This window comes from Eretmochelys imbricata, chromosome 1 (assembly GCF_965152235.1).
Source record: "Eretmochelys imbricata isolate rEreImb1 chromosome 1, rEreImb1.hap1, whole genome shotgun sequence".
Lineage (NCBI taxonomy): Eukaryota > Metazoa > Chordata > Testudines > Cheloniidae > Eretmochelys > Eretmochelys imbricata.
The window spans coordinates 338261296-338278223 of record NC_135572.1 but is presented as its reverse complement, the minus strand read 5'-3'; the positions used below and the strand labels follow the sequence as shown (position 1 = coordinate 338278223).

The following is a 16928-nucleotide window of genomic DNA, read 5'->3' as shown; positions in this document are numbered from 1 at the left end:
GTGAATGCAATGAGTAATACTAAATGAGCAGTAAAGTAATAGTAATTAAATAACTACATAAATAAATAAAATAAGGACTTATTTTGTTTAGGAGAATCCATCCTCAACATACAGCATTCTGAAGACTATACACCTTCAAGATCACCATCATTTTCTATCGTTTCAGAGTTATCTGCCAATGATAGTGTTTCAGTCACATCATGTATGTCATATAGCCACAGAGTATCACCTGTAGCAAAAAGAAAAAAAAAACTCCATCATCCAGAAACAACCACAGAGAAGTTTGTGATAAGAACCACCATATTACAAAAAGGTAATTGATGAAAAATCTGCCTGGTTTGTTTATGCAACAAACTCTCCTTTCCGTATGATTGACTGAACCATGTTAATGAAGTGTGGGTTCTCATTAAGACCAGGATACAGTCCACCCAACAGAGCAGATGTTGCAGGCAAATTGCTGGATAAAGTGTATGAAATAGAAATTGAGCAGTGTGCAAAAGGTCTAGAGGGTGAAATTGTTAACCTGAGTCTTGATGGGTGGAGCAATGTCCACAATGATCCTGTTGTATGTGCTTGTGTGACAACAGAAGAAGAGAATGTCTTCCTTACAGAAACAATTGATACACCAGGAAATGCACACACAGCAGAATATTTACAAGAAGCAGCAATAAAAGCTATAACAAACTGAAAAAAAATTCAAATGTCTGGTACACAGCTTGGTCACAGACAATGCTGCAAATGTATCTAAGAGGAGAAGAAGAAAGTGAAGTAAGTCCCAAGCTAATAACATACGGTTGCACTCATTTGATGCACTTCCTAGCCAAAGATTTCAGGCTAATGTTGAAATTGCAAAATTCTTCCATAACAATCACTTTGCAGCAGCTGCTCTGAAAAAAGTGGGAGGAACCAAGATAACTCTCCCACAAGACGTGCGATGGAACTCAGTAATGGACTCTTTTGAGCACTATGTCAAGAACTGACCTAATCTGATGACAGTTTGTGAACAAAATGGTGAAAAAATATTTAGATGGCACTGTCACAGCCAAAATTCTCACACTATGCTTACAAGAAATGTTGAACACATGCTGAGTACCCTGAAGCCTATTTCTGTAGCTTTGAACAAAACGCAGGGAAATAGCCCTTTTATTGCTGATGCTGTTGAAATTTGGAAGGAACTGAGTGACATCTTAAAAAGAGAAATATGCAATGATGAAGTTAAATTACAATAATTAAAAAAATGAATGGGACAAGCACTATCTCCAGCTCATTTTCTTGCAAATATTCTCAATACTCAGTACCAGGGTCAAACCTTAACCGCTGAAGAGGAGGAGTTGGCTATGACATGGACATCCAGCAATCATCCCTCCAAAATGCCAACTATAATAAACTTCAGAGCTAAGGGTGAACCATTCAAGAAATATATGTTTGCTGATGACGTTTTAAAGAAAGTCACACCAGTGAACTGGTGGAAGTCACTTAAACACTTGAATTCAGAGACTGTTGAAGGGATAATCTCACTTTTAACAGCAGTAGCTTCTTCTGCCGCTATAAAAAGAATATTTTCTTCCTTTGGAAGAAGTCATTCCACATTGAGAAATCGTTTGGCACCTGAAAAAGGAGGAAAGCTTGTTTTTCTTTTCCAGATTATGAACAAACAGGAAAATGAAGGTGAAGATGACTCAGTTAGCTGCAGAAGCTGTAGCTCACGAAAGCTCATGCTCAAATAAATTGGTTAGTCTCTAAGGTGCCACAAGTACTCCTTTTCTTTTTGCCAATATTTTAAGTTTCTCATGTTGATCTGGCTGACATAGTTATTTAATTTTTTTTTTGTTTTTAATATTTTATTTAACTATTTTAGTTAAAAATAATTTTAACAAAAACAAACCTGATTTTAAAAAACTTGAATGTTTAACTAAATTCAAAAATTCATATGCTTGTTGTGTTAAAACATTATGCATTTGCTGTTGAAGAAAAAGAACCAGAATACATAACGTTGTTGTTTTAGTTAAATAAAACAATTTAAATGTCTGTCTGGTGATGTTCTCCTCCTAATACAGCATGGCAAGAAAATCCTACAAATATTAATGATTAACCTGTTGAACTGGAGATAGTTCACCTACCAAGGACTTCATAAATATCTGAGCTTCAATTATCTTTGGTAAATGAAATAACCAAACAATCATTCATTTTCTGATATAGCTGTAAAACTAATCTGAAAAGTTTTCAAAATAAATCATTTAAAAAAATATATCGGGAGTACCTTCTAAAAATGAAACCTACATCTATCTCTGAGTTGTGAAGAATATGTATTAAGGTTATAACAACCAACAAGAATGCACTTTTATGTAGAAATCCATGATTAAATCGAGTCTTCCCAACTAGTGATTTAAATCAATTTGATTTAAATCAAATCTACCCTGTTTAACACACTGATGTTTTTAATGTTATGTCTTCTCTTGAACTGCTCTTATCTTTTTTTGTTTTGGAATTTACAAGTTACTTGAAATGTAAACATTTGAGAGAAGCTTGAAGGACTTAAGAAGAAAGTTGTCTACATAGTACCTACAGACTACAGAAAATAAAATATTACAGTAACTCACCCAGGAAGTAATGAAGCATGAAATAAAGATCAGAACATCACTGTTAGAAGCCATAAAAATAACATGACAGACTTTGAAGTGATAATGACACTGATTTGTTGGACAGAAGATTTGAGATAATTCAAGATCTAGAAATCAGCCAGTGTTTAGATATTAGGTAGAAACAGAAACCACGTGTATGGCAAACTTTCAATGCTCTCACTGTGGGTAAGCACTCTGGAAAACTAAGATGAAAGGGGAATTGCTGCTGCTTCATTTCTTCTTCGATAGGTCTTTATTGCTCTAGACAAATCCTGAGAGTCAGTCTCTCAACAATAACTCATTTAGCTGATTACATAGAATATGTACTACTTAAGGTTACTTCTTTTTTATTTACACCCCTATCACCTAGGGTAATTATGCAACAACTCATTTAAGTATATAGAATATAATGATTTACCACACATAGGCCACTGTTTGTTTAAAGTAATCAAATTACTTGAATACCTACATTATTATTATTATACCTAGATTCATCAGGCCTGAAGCAAGGAACAAAAAGTAAGAGAAGGTAATTTAGGATTTTTCATTTACACCATTATTTCTACAAGAGTATGTTATAAGTAGTCCAATGTTTCACAAGAAAATTAGAATTTAAAAATAACCCTAAAAATAGTACAGTCTTCACCCTCCATAATTTCCACTTTTATCAAATTTTAAAAGACAAACCTTTAAAACCGTATTTATCTCTGGATTCCTGACCCAAAATTTAAGTTACATTTAACAGGATATCTTCAGATAATCCCCAATTCTTTCCATATTAAACACATTCACACATCACTAAGGCAAATAAAGTGCTTACCCATCAGTTTCCAAAGAACATTCCAAATATAAAATGATGCATTTTGTCTTCCTACATCTACTGACACCCTAAAACCAGAATGTAGCAAATTACCCAAGAGCCAAATCCTGGACCCAAAACACAGCCCAAACAAACAGATCATGCACTGAGGATAAGTATTTTCCCAGGTTTGAAGGTTTTTCCAATATGTGCACCATATCTTAACAGTCACAGTCATATCTTAACAGGCCACCTTCCCTCCGATTTGCAAGTGCAAAGATCACCTCGTTTCCCCTTTGGCACCTCCACCAAATAAAATCTCTGAACACAGTAACTGTTTATATATGAAATATTAGTATTAACATTGTAATAGCATTCACCAGACCCATTATGTTGGGTGCTGTGCAAATACATATTAAAAACAAACACTCCAGCCCTGAAGAACATATCGTTCTATGGTCTGATCTTGCTCAGTTTCACGTTACCGACTTTGCTCATATAAGCAGTCCCGCTGAAGCAGACTACGACAAACACACAAGTGACTTTAAGAAATTAAAGGAAATGGAAGGGAAGACAAGGATAGGAATGCACAACTATAGCCAGCCATATGACAAACCAAAATCCAAGACAGAAGTAATCTTTTTGTTTTAAACCAGCAATATTCATGATAACAGTATTTCCTATTGATCACCATTCCAGCTACTGTCTGTCAGAAAGCATAATGTTCTGTGTCTGCAAGTCTGCCTCTGTTCCAGAATCTCACTGTTCAACAGCTGACCTCCGCTGAATATGAGTGCCTAGACTTCTGCTGTGATAAATCCAGAACAAATTTACTCCATAGCTCTTCACTTCCCTGGGGAAGAGAATATGAAGGAAGACTCAGTAAGCAGGAGGTCTCAGGATCAACACCAGTGGTCCATGAAACCAGTACTATTTTACAGAGGGGGCCACCCGCTAACAAGTCTGTGACTGAGCAAAAACACCAAATGTCAAGTGCATTGCATAAAGGGGCATAGAAACAAAACCTCTTTCAGATTAACTTTCTGCTGGACTGGAGTCATCATCTCCTATAGGACTTCCCTTCCATTCCTGTGACTCAAGGTATGTCTACACAGCAATTAAACACCTGTGATTGGCCTGGGTCAGATGACTGGCTCCTGGGGTTTAAGCTGTGGGACTAAAAATTGCTGTGCAGATGTTTCGGCTTGAACTAGAGCCCAAGCTCTCGGACCCCACGAGATTGGGTCAGCTGACCCAGGCAAGCCACAGCCATGTCATAGATCTTATATTCCAGGTAAATGTATGGTCAGAGTCGTAAGAATGGCAGGGTGGACAGGACAATCTCATACTAACAGCTCCACTGTGGCCTCATCTGCACTGGTATCCAGATCTCCTGCAGGTAGCCAGAGAGCCACCATATCCACCGTTTTTGTTCCCAGATCTCCTGTCTCAACAGAAAACGAGGATCCAGGATTCCAACCTAGACACACTCCAGTTCGCAGTGTTGAGGATAACATGCCGACTAATGTTGACAATTTCCATTCTCAGAGGCAGAAACCTCTCACACCATCCTCTTACAATCCAGGAACGATTCCACCCTAAAATGTTGTCCATTCCCCTCCCCCCACCCCTCAAAAAGGAAACCGTTTACTATCTGTGCCACTGGTAAAGAACCTGCTCCATCTCGAGGTGGGGTCTCTGCAGTCCTAGAGTACTTTCTACAACTTTAGTCTGAAGGCATAACCTTCCAAAAGGTCTACATAGCAGCAATATCTGCTCATGACAATTATGTTAAGGACAAACCCATCTTGTCTCATCCTACAATCTTCAAGATCCTTTATGGCCTAGTGAAAATGTTTACCTCCATTAGGAAGCCCCTGGTTTCACGGGTCCTAAATACTGTCCTATCAAAGCTGATGGGCCTCTCATTATAAGCCTCTGGCACAAACCTTTCTAACATCAAAATGGCATCCTCATACCAATTACATTTTCTAGGAGTGTGAGTGAGCTAGTACTTTGTAGCCCATTCCACTTTATACTGTGGTTCGTATGAGACCGCATCCATGCTTCACACCTCAAATGGATTCAGATTTCCACCTCTCTCAATATATTTCCCTCCCCATGTTCTTACCCAGATTCCATTCCCACTCAGGAAGCTCAACTCCATTTCTAGATGTAAAGAGGTTCCCTGTTTTAACTGGGAAAAAAAATCTTTAAAAAAATCGAATAGATTGTTTATAGCATATGGGGAGAGATGTCTGGGATAATCCATTATGAAACAGACTCTCACTGGATTAAATGTATAGAACATTATATTTTAGTATTGAAACCAGTAATCCATGGTTTAAACCTCGATGAGAACTCCCACATTATCAGTGGCATCTCTTAGGCAGGTTCATCTGGTGGAGATAAGCAAAGCAGAAACTTGGAGTTCAGTTCACCCTTTCACCAGATGCTTGCTATTCCTTGCATTTAGTAAGGCACTACAATGACCAGTTTAGGAGAGTGGTGCTATAGTCCATATTTAGCTAAGAACTCCTTGCCCACCATCATCCTGGTGAGGTACTGCTTATGGGAGGCCCTCAAAGAAGAAAAGTCACTTATTAGTAACAGTTGCTCAGAGAAGGGCTGTGTGTATTCACCATATTGTCCCACCTTCACCTCTACTTCAAAGTTCTACATATCACCACAATTTGGCAATCAGGGAGAAGGAACTCTAAGATGATTGCAGGTGCACTCCCTTAGACAGAAAGCAATAACATCACCCTGACAAAAGATCCCTCAAGAACTCTTCAACTGATATGGCTTTTCAAGGCTGGTATCTGAGGAGCCATATCCTACAAGTGGAACTACACTGAGGCCCTGGAAGAAGAAAGCTGTGCTTGCCCTAGTGCTCTGCTTTACACTGAGCAGTGCATCAGCACTGGAAGTGTTGCATTGGCATAGTACCAGCAGTGCAAAAATCCCTAATGTAGCCAAAGCTTTAATCTTTAACCTTTCTGAATGAGGAGCCTAGGTAAGGGCCTAAAGTTCTAACCAATGTTCCAAAGCAAACCTTTAAGGAACTCGGATATAGGGCCCCATTTTCAAAACTCAGGTTCTAAGTTATATATGCAAAATGTATTTGCGCATGCAAATGCATGTTTCACATATATATTACCTACAAGAATGTTTGTGATAAATTATACACATATCACAAAAAACACTGATTGTAATTATTTTCCCAACTTATTTTTAAACAGGTTAAATATAAAATATTTAATATCAACGTCTTGATAACTAGTCCCAAACTATTTCTGCTTGACAGAGCTTTGAAATACAGCAAAGATTCAAATTACCCAAGCAGAGGTTCATGTCCTCCAACAGGTTCAAATAATTTGCTCTATCAGTCTCCCCAGCTTGAGCAGAGGAATGGTTCTCCTTTAAAACCAGGGCCAATCCTCCCCCACTCCCCACACCCTCCACTATGTCTTCATTAGGTCTTCAAAACATTAAAATTTACGTTTGTAGTGTGCAAAAATCAGCAGGCACCCATAAGTGTGAAAATGTTCGTTTAAATCCATAAAGGTAGATGCCTAAATAGAAGTGACTTGCTGGTTTTCTGAGGATATTATTAAGGCTAAAATCTAGTCTGATACAGCAACAAAAACAAAAAAGCCACTGAACAGCACAGAAAGACAAAATTATCTATTGTAGAATCCAGGGCAGAGGCAAAACACCAACCGCTACTAGCAAGGTCTGAGGTGTTAAATCATGTTAGTTGGGAATCCCACGCAATGACATTAAGAGCTTTAGCAGCAAATAACGGTTTTGCTATGAGTTTACTGGATTTGTCAGGGATCAGTAACTGAACTACAATATAGATGAGAAATCCATTTCCAAGACAAATATATAACGTCAGGGAATAAAGAGGACATTGGTCCAAGCTTTGGGACTTTATATTCAGTCCATCACTAGTTGCAAGAAAGCAATGATGGATTCATCAGTGACTCTTTCAACATCAAACATCTCATTAACCATTAAAGCTGCATATGCCTAATCCTACTGACTTGTTTATATCCAGCTTCTCACTACTGTGGGGCGTTTCTAGTCCTAGCAGATCCTAAGTTCGGACCTCAAACTGGCAAAGAGTCCTGAGTCCTCCTTGATTGAACTAGCCTCGTTATCCATAGCCTGATTCTTGCTTGAATAGTTATACCTGCCTCTGGAAATTTCCACTACATGCATCTGAATAAATGGGTATTCACCCACGAAAGCTTATGCTCCAATACATCTTTTAGTCTATAAGGTGCCACAGGACTCTGCTGCTTTTACAGATCCAGACTAACATGGCTACCCCCCCGATACTTGACCTCAAAACTGTACATCATTCAGTTACTATCTTGTTATCGGTCACAGAAATTTATATATAATTTTAATAGCTGCTATCTAAAAAGTGGCAGAGCTATCTAGACTGTAAAGTAAGAAAGACTCTCTTTAGTGCATGTTTATGCAGAAATTCACAATAAGACTCTATGTTAACATAAACAATAATGTAGAGATTGAAAACCAGAATGAAGCATTCATCATCAGCAGTTCACAAACTATTTGCTGCTAAAGTCTTGTCATAACTGACATTTGGGGAAATTTAAGATAGTCATTTGCATGATCAGCAAGATTCAGAAGACCAGTTTCTCAACTTTCTAGTGCTAGATGTTTCTGGGTTCCAATTTTTCTAATGTGGATGCAGACTGAGATGTAGAAATGGGGGGGCGGGGGAGGGAATGTGGATCATTCAAATGCTTTCAAAATGGCTCGCTTCCTCAACACAAGCCCTGCTTTTTGACCAGAGATCAGAAATGTTTCATTCCATGTGTTAATACCCATTTTATTTCCTGTTCTATAAGACAGCACAACATTTCTACATAAAACTCCTCCATCCTACGACTCAGACCACTTCTGGTGAAAGTATTGCAACATACAGGGATAGGAAGACTTTTACCACAAACAAGTTTATATAACAAACTAAGGCCTCGTCGACACAAGAAAAGTTAAGACCAGTTATTTATCGTGTGTACAGCTCCACCAGTAGTAACAAAAGTGGTTTATGGGTCCCATTTTGCCTAATGCAGGAATCCTAGAAAGTTATTTCAATTTCAAAACTGGATGCTCAGATACGAACCGTCTCAGAACTGTTACATTTATGAGATGCATCTCATTTGAAATAAGAGTTTGTAAAGCTCATTCTCATTAAAGGAACAAGTAATAGTTTATTAACAAGGAAGAAAAAGTAGTGAACAGTTCAGAAAGCTCCTGCAAGCTCTTATGTAAGTACTTAACTTTACTCATGTGAGCAGTCCCAATGACTCCAATGGAGTCACGCATCTGAAAAAAAAGTTAAGCACGTGCTAAGTGTATATAGGGCAAGGGCCTAAGAATATTCAATTTTAAGTCTACATTTAGCCATTAGATTTCCAATAGCTACATCACACACAACCCCATGGAGGTTTAAAACAAAAACAAAAAATAGACAAACTTTTCTTAATCATTGTTTCACCAATAATAAGCACATTTCAACAGTTCCATCATGTAATATCTTCATTACAACGTACTGTGTGCTTCTGTAAAGGCAGCCCATTTAGACCTGATTGCAGAGATTTTTTTCCACTGTTTTTCTGTTGCCTAGTTACTGTAAGCTCCTACTAAATATTTTATTGGGTGCCTTTGCTAGATAGATTGATGTCAAGTACAATACATTTTATGTAATGTCAAGTACATTACATAAAAATTATATAAAACAGGATTATTACACACTACCATTTTACTTCAAAAATCCATCTCTTATTCCAGTGAACTGCAATATTTGCTAGTAAAATTCTTTGAAAATATCAACTTTATAAAAAGTAGGTAGCTCGCATTTTCCCCATTACCACATTATTTTAATATCCCTTTTTTAAGGAAAAAGATTGTACTTGTATAACAATGTCAGCACAGACAAACTAGAAATTTCAGTTATTCGGAAGCTGCAATGTCCTGTCAGTTACCCCTGAATCTAGGGGAGAAAAGCAATCTGTTTTCCCACCACAGTTAATACTGTGGTTCTGAGAAGCATCTTCTGATCATTCTTAAGCCTGATAAGCCAATCAACTGATTAGATGGGAGAACTGTAAGGAACAGTATTAAGTTCTAAGAGGATGAGTACTTTAAACCATAACAGCTAAACTAAAATAAATGCAATAGACATGTGAAAATGTGCTTTTCCTATCAGAAGCAGTATCAGTATCGGCTATTTAACAGACCTGACTTTATAAAAGTATGGTAAAAATAGCACTGCAATGTTGAGTCAATGATTCTCAATTATACTGGGTCTATGTCCCACAGAAATGGCCAAAATTGACCTCACAACTGACTATACCCATAATCCTTTGTGATTACAGAGATGTGGAAGCGGGATCACAGGATGGTTTTTAAGACCATTTTGTGTGTTGGGAGAGACAGCATGCTGGCTGAGATGCTTCTCTCCACCACTTACCCAGCACTCAACCTCAGGGAAGCAGTACCTCCAGAGATTTTGCAGATAAATCCACCACCTCCGGCATCCCACTTTCCATGCCCAGAGCTACATAGCAATGGGTTTGGGGCAGGAGACAGCAAGCTTAGGAAGGAGAAAACATGGAAATAAGCTGCTTCTTCCTTTTCCTCCCCAGGCTGTTACTAAGTCCTAGGAACAAAATGATTTTAACTTCACACAGGTTTCAGAGCCGTGTTAGTCTGTATTCGTAAAAAGAAAAGGAGTACTTGTGGCACCTTAGAGACTAACCAATTTATCTGAGCATAAGCTTTCGTGAGCTACAGCTCACTTCATCTGATGCACTTCACACACCATCCCAACCCCAATCAATGGGTGAGATGCATAAGACATCTCTTTGCAACTCAGAGACAAAGAACTGAGCCCAAATCTTCTTGTGTCAAGAGCACAGATTCCTGAGGCACAAGACTGGCTCAGCATGAAAAAAAAATATTTTCTCTGTCCCACTAGTCAATTTGCTTGTCCATGCCCTAATTATATTTCAGCTCAACCATGTCACCCTTATTTTGAGTCATTTCACTGACTTCCCATTTGCCTGTGTAATAAATTCAAAATTCTTGTCCTCACTGTCAAGACCTTACATTATTCAACACTTGCTTACATTTCTGACAATCTCATCTACTGTTCCCCACCACCACAAGTGCTTATTCCTGGTCACAGTTCAACATAGGGTCAACTGCTATCTTCGATCATGTTGTAACAAGGTTAGTTTAAACAAAGCCTGACAATAAATACTGAAAAGTCCAGGGACAAAGCTTTCTTGATGACAACTTCAGGTCTCCAAGCTATCAATTAAGTTCTCTACTCCCTTCTGATGGGAACACATTACACCACTGTGTGCTAAACACTAAGATCGTATATAGTGTTGCCCCAGCTGTGTTGGTCCCAAGAGATTAGAGAGACAAAGTGGATGAGGTAACATTAACATCAAACCAAGACCTGAAGAACAGTTCTGTGTAAGCTTGAAGTCTGTCTCTCACCAACAGAAGTTGGTTCAATAAAAGATTCTCACACACCTTGTCTCTCCAACAGTAAGATAAAGAAACTTAAATTAAGGTTAAAAGAAAGTTAGAAGTGTACTACAGTTAACATCCAACCCAGCTAAACAACAAATTCATACGCTGCAGTCACATATTTAAAAAAAAAAATCCTATAAAGTTCTGAATATTAGAAAGTTTGGGAAAAAAAACACCTTAGGTTATGTCTACACTAGAGACCTAAGTTGCGCCATTGTAAGGTATCCCATGCAACCGCTCTGTGTTGATTCACTCGGCTTTTTTGTTGGAAAAAGTTTTTTGATCAAAATGAATGTCTGTTTTTTCAACCAAAAAGTAGATAACAAAAAAACTTTGTTAGAAGTTTTCAATTGTCAGAAACTGAATGTTTTTCACCTCTTGCATGAAAAACAAAAAATTTCATAGTAATTTTTTTTTAATTTTCAAGTTTCCTCAAGAAAACTATGGGCATTTGCCAGCTTTATTTACTAAAATTCAGTAATAAATTTTACAAAATGTACATCAGAGAGATTGTATACCCTAAAGATCTCTAATTGTTGGAAGATCACCCCTAAGACGGTGGGACAACAACACTATATAGGATACAAAATTATCCAAGTAAAACAATACTTTAAGACGAATATATTTTGACTCGAGAAGATAAAAAAATCAAGAATAAATTACCACAACCTACAGTCTCTAAGGCACACCCTTAAGGGGGTGTGCCCCGAACGTTCCTCTGCACAGCAAAGCCCGGAGCACCACCACAAACCCAACTCCGTTCCCAGACCCTCCCCCAACCATAGCACGGTCCTGCACCCAGTCCCAGCTCTGCTCCCAGACACAGTCCTAGCCTCAGCTCCGGCCCTGGCCAAGCAGCAGCTTCTCTCCCAGCCCCCTGGCGTGGACAGATTCCATTACAGATAAGGGGTGGGGCACAACATAAAAGTTTGGGGACCACTTTCTAAGGCCTAGCTTAGTTGTACTGGCTTGACTAAAAGGTGTGATGTTAAACTGATTTAGCTAAACCAGTGCAACTTTGTGTTTAGACAACATTTAAACTCAGCTGTTACTTAACATTGGGAAGATAAATCAGGTTCAAACCCAATGAGAGACAGTCCACACAAAAAGTTACCTTAAATCAGTTTAACATCACACTTTTAGTTTAACCGGTGCAATTTCTGCTCTTATATAATGAAAAAAAAGATGGAAATACTACTATTTTCAATATGTATAACACCTAGCATTTGAATATGTGTTAGCACAAGACCCAACAAGAAACACTCAAGTCACGGTACTAAAACAAAAATAGTTTTTGTAGACTCTAGTCATTTTGTCTTAACAACTAATCATTTGGGGTAGACAGATAGGTCTAGATAGTAGCAAAGTACCGCACATTGGAAAACATAGTCCCAACTATACATATAAAATGATGACATCTAAATTAGCTGTTATCACTCAAGAAAGAAATCTTGGAGTCATTGTGGATTGTTCTCTGTAAACATCCACTCAGTGTGCAGCGGCAGTCAAAAAAGTGAACAGAATGTTGGGAATCATTAAGAAGGGGATAGATAAGAAAACAAAATATTATATTGCTTCTATATAAATCCATGGTACACCCACATCTTGAATACTGTATGCAGATGTGGTCATCCCATCTCTAAAAACGTATACTGGAATGGCAGAAGGTTCAGAAAAGGAAAACAAAAATGATTAGAGGTATGGAATGGCTTCCTTATGAGGAGAGATTAATAAGACTGGGACTTTTCAGCTTGGAAAAGAGATGACTAAGGGGGGGGGGAAATCTGATAGAGGTCTATAAAATCATGACTGGTATAGAGAAAGTAAATAAGGAAGCACTATTTACTCCTTCTCATTACATAAGAACTAGGGGTCACTGAATGAAATTAATAGGCAGCAGGTTTAAAACAAACAAAAGGAAGTATTTCTTCACCCAACGCACAGTCAACCTGTGGAACTCCTTGCCAGAGGATGCTGTGAAGGCCAAGACTATAACATGGTTCAAAAAAGAACTAGATAAGTTCATGGATGAGCCATCAATAGCTATTAGGCAGGATCGGCAGGGATGGTGTCCCTAACCTCTGTTTGCCAGAACCTGAGAATGCATGACAGGAGATAGATCACTCGATCATTACCTGATCTGTTCATTCCCTTTGGGGCACCTAACATTAGCCACTGTCAGAAGACAGGATACTGGGCTAGATGGACCTTTGGTCTAACCCAGTATGGCCATTCTTATGTAGCAAGAAAAAACACCAGGAGAAACAAACCAACTTTGGTGCAGTATGAGCCACACAAATAGGTCAAGAGGTATTCTCCGAATTATGGGCCTGTTCATGCTGTCCTTAATTATGTAAAATCTTAGTCCAATTATTTTCAATGGGTTCTTCCTGCACAACTACTTTAGGATCCAGCCCCAATAAAAATTCTCTCTCTGATTTTCACAGCCCATTTTAACTGAAGCAAGCTTTCAACTCCTGGGTTATGCTATTCTCAAAATGTATTGGTATGAGCAGATAAGCTATATACACTGGCACTGCATGAAAACTGTACAGAAGTCTATGTATTTTCCTATATTACAAACCCTGAATTTGTGAAACTTTTAATTAAGGAGAAACAGTTGCGGAGAGGACTTTATTAATTGTGAAATACAAAAGTGAAAATACAATTATCTAAAAATCATGCTTTTAAAAGGGTATGTTCAAAGTGTGCGTCTATGGATGTCATGCAAATATTTGTGCATACTAGAACTGCACAAATTAAAACTTCACAGAAAATAGTAAAATGCTTAAAAAAATTATTTCGGTTGGAGTTTGTAGGCACTACCGTAATAATAAAATGAGCAGTTTCTATCACCTTCAGGAACAGAAACACTAGAATGTCTACACTTTTAACACTGACATACTTTTAACCTTTCATGCTACAATCAATCAATGGCCGAGGAAGCATTGCACTAACCAAACAGGCCTGATATTCTGAAAAAAAATCTGTTGACATTTTTCTTATGAAGGAAACAAGTGCATGAATGCAGTGTAGGACTACATTTGTTTTTCTCCATACAAAGCTTGTTTCACCTCTACACCTATCCAGGAGAGAACTTAAGTTTCCTGTGCAATAGATATCCAATGTGCCATTTTAGACATTAGAATAGAAAAGAAGAAGAATTGTTTCCTGTGCAAAAATATATATCAGAGTATTATTCTGGCAGTTAACATTTCCTGGGAAAAATCAGAAAACTTTTCCTTTTGAAATTACCATCAACTACTAGTGCAGCTTCTAAAAGGCAGAAAAACCATGCAGTTCACTGAGTTTGCATATGTGGGTTAATATATCCCTGTTCAGTTTGTACTTTTAAAATATATAATACAAGATACCTCACAATAATAGTATGGTGCAAATCTCACTTCCCTCATTAATTTTAAAAGTATCTTCTGCTTGTAACTAAGGATTATGTAACATTTACTTAAGTGAAGGATTTTAAATGTTCACTTCCGATTTTTTAAAACCTCTTAAACTTCCTGGTTTATACATCCCCACGTTCCCCAAACACTGTTAAAAATATGTCAAAAAAAACCCAACCCCAAATCATCATGGAAAGGACTAACAAACTACTGTCACAACTGTATGAATGCAGAAGACAAATATATAGTGATTCATTTAATTACGTATTGCAAAAAAACCCAATCACAAAAGGTGATTTTAAGATAGATATTTAAAGTATAGTCAAAATAAGTGTTCCTCGTGGAAGCAGAACATAGGGAGAGTAAAAGTAGTACCCTTTTGTGTGTTCCTTTAACGTGTGCTGTTTCAAAAGGCGAGTGTGAAACGTGTGGGCATGTCTACAGGGGGCAAGCGTTAAAGTAAAAATCGTCCAACCCAAGGGTGCTGGCTACATTACAACACTGATCATTCCAATTTCCGTAAATTCTTCCACTAGCCAGTAGAGGCCAAGCGCGCCGCTCTTCGGGAGAGGCTGCCTTCCCTATCCCCACTCCCCGAGAACTTATGAGGCATGGCGACCACAAGAACATCCACAGTCCGTTCGTGAGGGATCACCACACGGGGCAGTAACATCTCCAAGGTGCCACACGCCACGTCTCGCCCTCGGCAGCGGGCGCTCAGGAGTGTTACCCGGAACCGTGCCAGGCCCCGGGGAGGGAGTCACCGGCTGCCACCAGCGCACAGGCGAAGCAGGATCCCTGCCCCGAGGAGCCCAGGGCGGGCAGGCACAGAGCAGCGGACCGGGGACACCGGGCCCACGGGCCGGGAAGTGCAGCAGCCCCGTCCCTTACCTAGGAGGAGCAGCTTGACCTCCCTGGCCGCCTTCTCGCCATCCTCCCGCAGGTTCCTGTCGATCATCTTGCTCCGCTCCACCGCCGCCTTGTCCTCCGCGCTCAGCGTGCAGCCCATCTTGGGGGGCGGTAGGTGCTTAACGATCCCCGCCCAGAAGCCCCCCTGTGGAGGCGCTCAGGTGACAGAGTTCACCCCCACACGCGCGCACCGGGATGTGGGGGGGACGACGCTGACCAGACAAGGCTCAGAGCCGTTTCTGTCCGGGCGTGAGTTGAGCCAACGGTCCCGAGAGCAGGGACCCGCTTCCCTCTCCCCGAGCTCCCTCAGCCCAGTGATGCTGCTCAGCTCCCGAGGCGCCGCCTGTCTCTCGCGCGCCCCACCAGCGCGCGCGCGCGCGCGCCAAACACCTCGCGTGAGGGAGCGCGAGCCGCTCGCTCTAGGGGAAGGCAGTGCGCGTGCGCACGGCTGCTCGGGTTAAAGAAAGCTTGTGGCGAAACGGGGGTGGGGGGATGGAAAAGAAGGGGGGTAAGAAACCCAGATGAAAAATGGGGAGGGGGTGGAAAAGGGCAAACCACCTCTCCCAGTCCACGCTGCGTCTGCGTGACGTCACCGGGCTGACCGTTTTTAATAAAAATTCTGTTAACGGGGAAACCAGAGACCAGAGTTGAGGGAGTTTTGAATTTCAACGGTTGTAGTACCAGACTGTACCAGTCTTACTGAAGGGAGGAGTCACCCATTCAAGACTGTACCAACAGGAGCGGGTGAGTCCGCCCGTTGACTGGGGAAAGTAAGCCCGGCCCACCCGTTCCGTGCGGCTAGGCCGGTCAGGGGAGTGCATCAGCCAACCGCGACCGAGCGCCTTGCGGGGGGCGCGCAGGAGTTCTACAGTAATCCCCAGGGGCTCAAAAGTCATGAAACTCGTTTAAAAGGGAGCGAGGAGGCGCCAGGAACCGCCCTGTCGCCCCCTTGCTAAGAGAAGGAGAGGAGGGCGGGCCCCGTAGCTGCCGCTCCTCTCCTGTGACAAGAGGGGACAGGGAGCTCTGGCTGCAGCAGCTCTAATTGGTTAGTCTGCCCCAGAAACGGGGGCGTTAGCCAATCAGAGGGCTCAAATTCGCTAGGGGGTGGAACTTCTCACATGATGAGGCTGGCTCCCGTGTTTGCAGCGCCATGGCAGGAGTTGGCACGGGGGGTGACTGGGCGCAGGACTGACCTACCCGGCATGCGGCTGCCGCGCAGCCCGCCTGGGTTTTACCCAGACAATTCGTTTTGGGGGCTCTGGCTGCCATTTAAGGTTGCCTGGTGCCCAGTTTTGGAACGGAAAGTCCGGTCAAAAAGGGGACTTGGCCGTCTCTGGTCACATGTGCTGAAGGGCACCACAAGTCCAGTTACCACAGGGCATGGGGAGGTGCTGGGTCATTAACCCTTTCCAGCCCCTGCTCAGCCAGGGCTGCCTCCTACCAGCAGGCAGGCTCCTTGTCAAGCTGCAGCAGCTCCAGTCCCAGCCCTGGAGCAGAGGGTCCCCGGGGAGTCCAAGGGGTGAAGGGATATCTAGATGATTCAGAGAGCGGAGGGGGAAGAGGCATGAGCAACAGGGACAGGCCTCGGCGGAAAGACGCGGAGCAGAGGTGGGG

General features: G+C 40.8%; 1 protein-coding gene across 1 annotated transcript in view; it reads right to left on the bottom strand.

Moving 5' to 3' along the window:
- GNAI1 (G protein subunit alpha i1) overlaps window positions 1–15728 on the bottom strand; it is a 69193-nt gene extending 53465 nt beyond the window's left edge. Inside the window, exon 1 of the mRNA XM_077836129.1 lies at window positions 15297–15728. Coding sequence (XP_077692255.1) covers window positions 15297–15414 — 118 coding nt within the window. The 5' untranslated portion in view covers window positions 15415–15728. The remainder of the gene's footprint in view (window positions 1–15296) is intronic.
- Between the last annotated feature and the right edge of the window lie 1200 nt (window positions 15729–16928).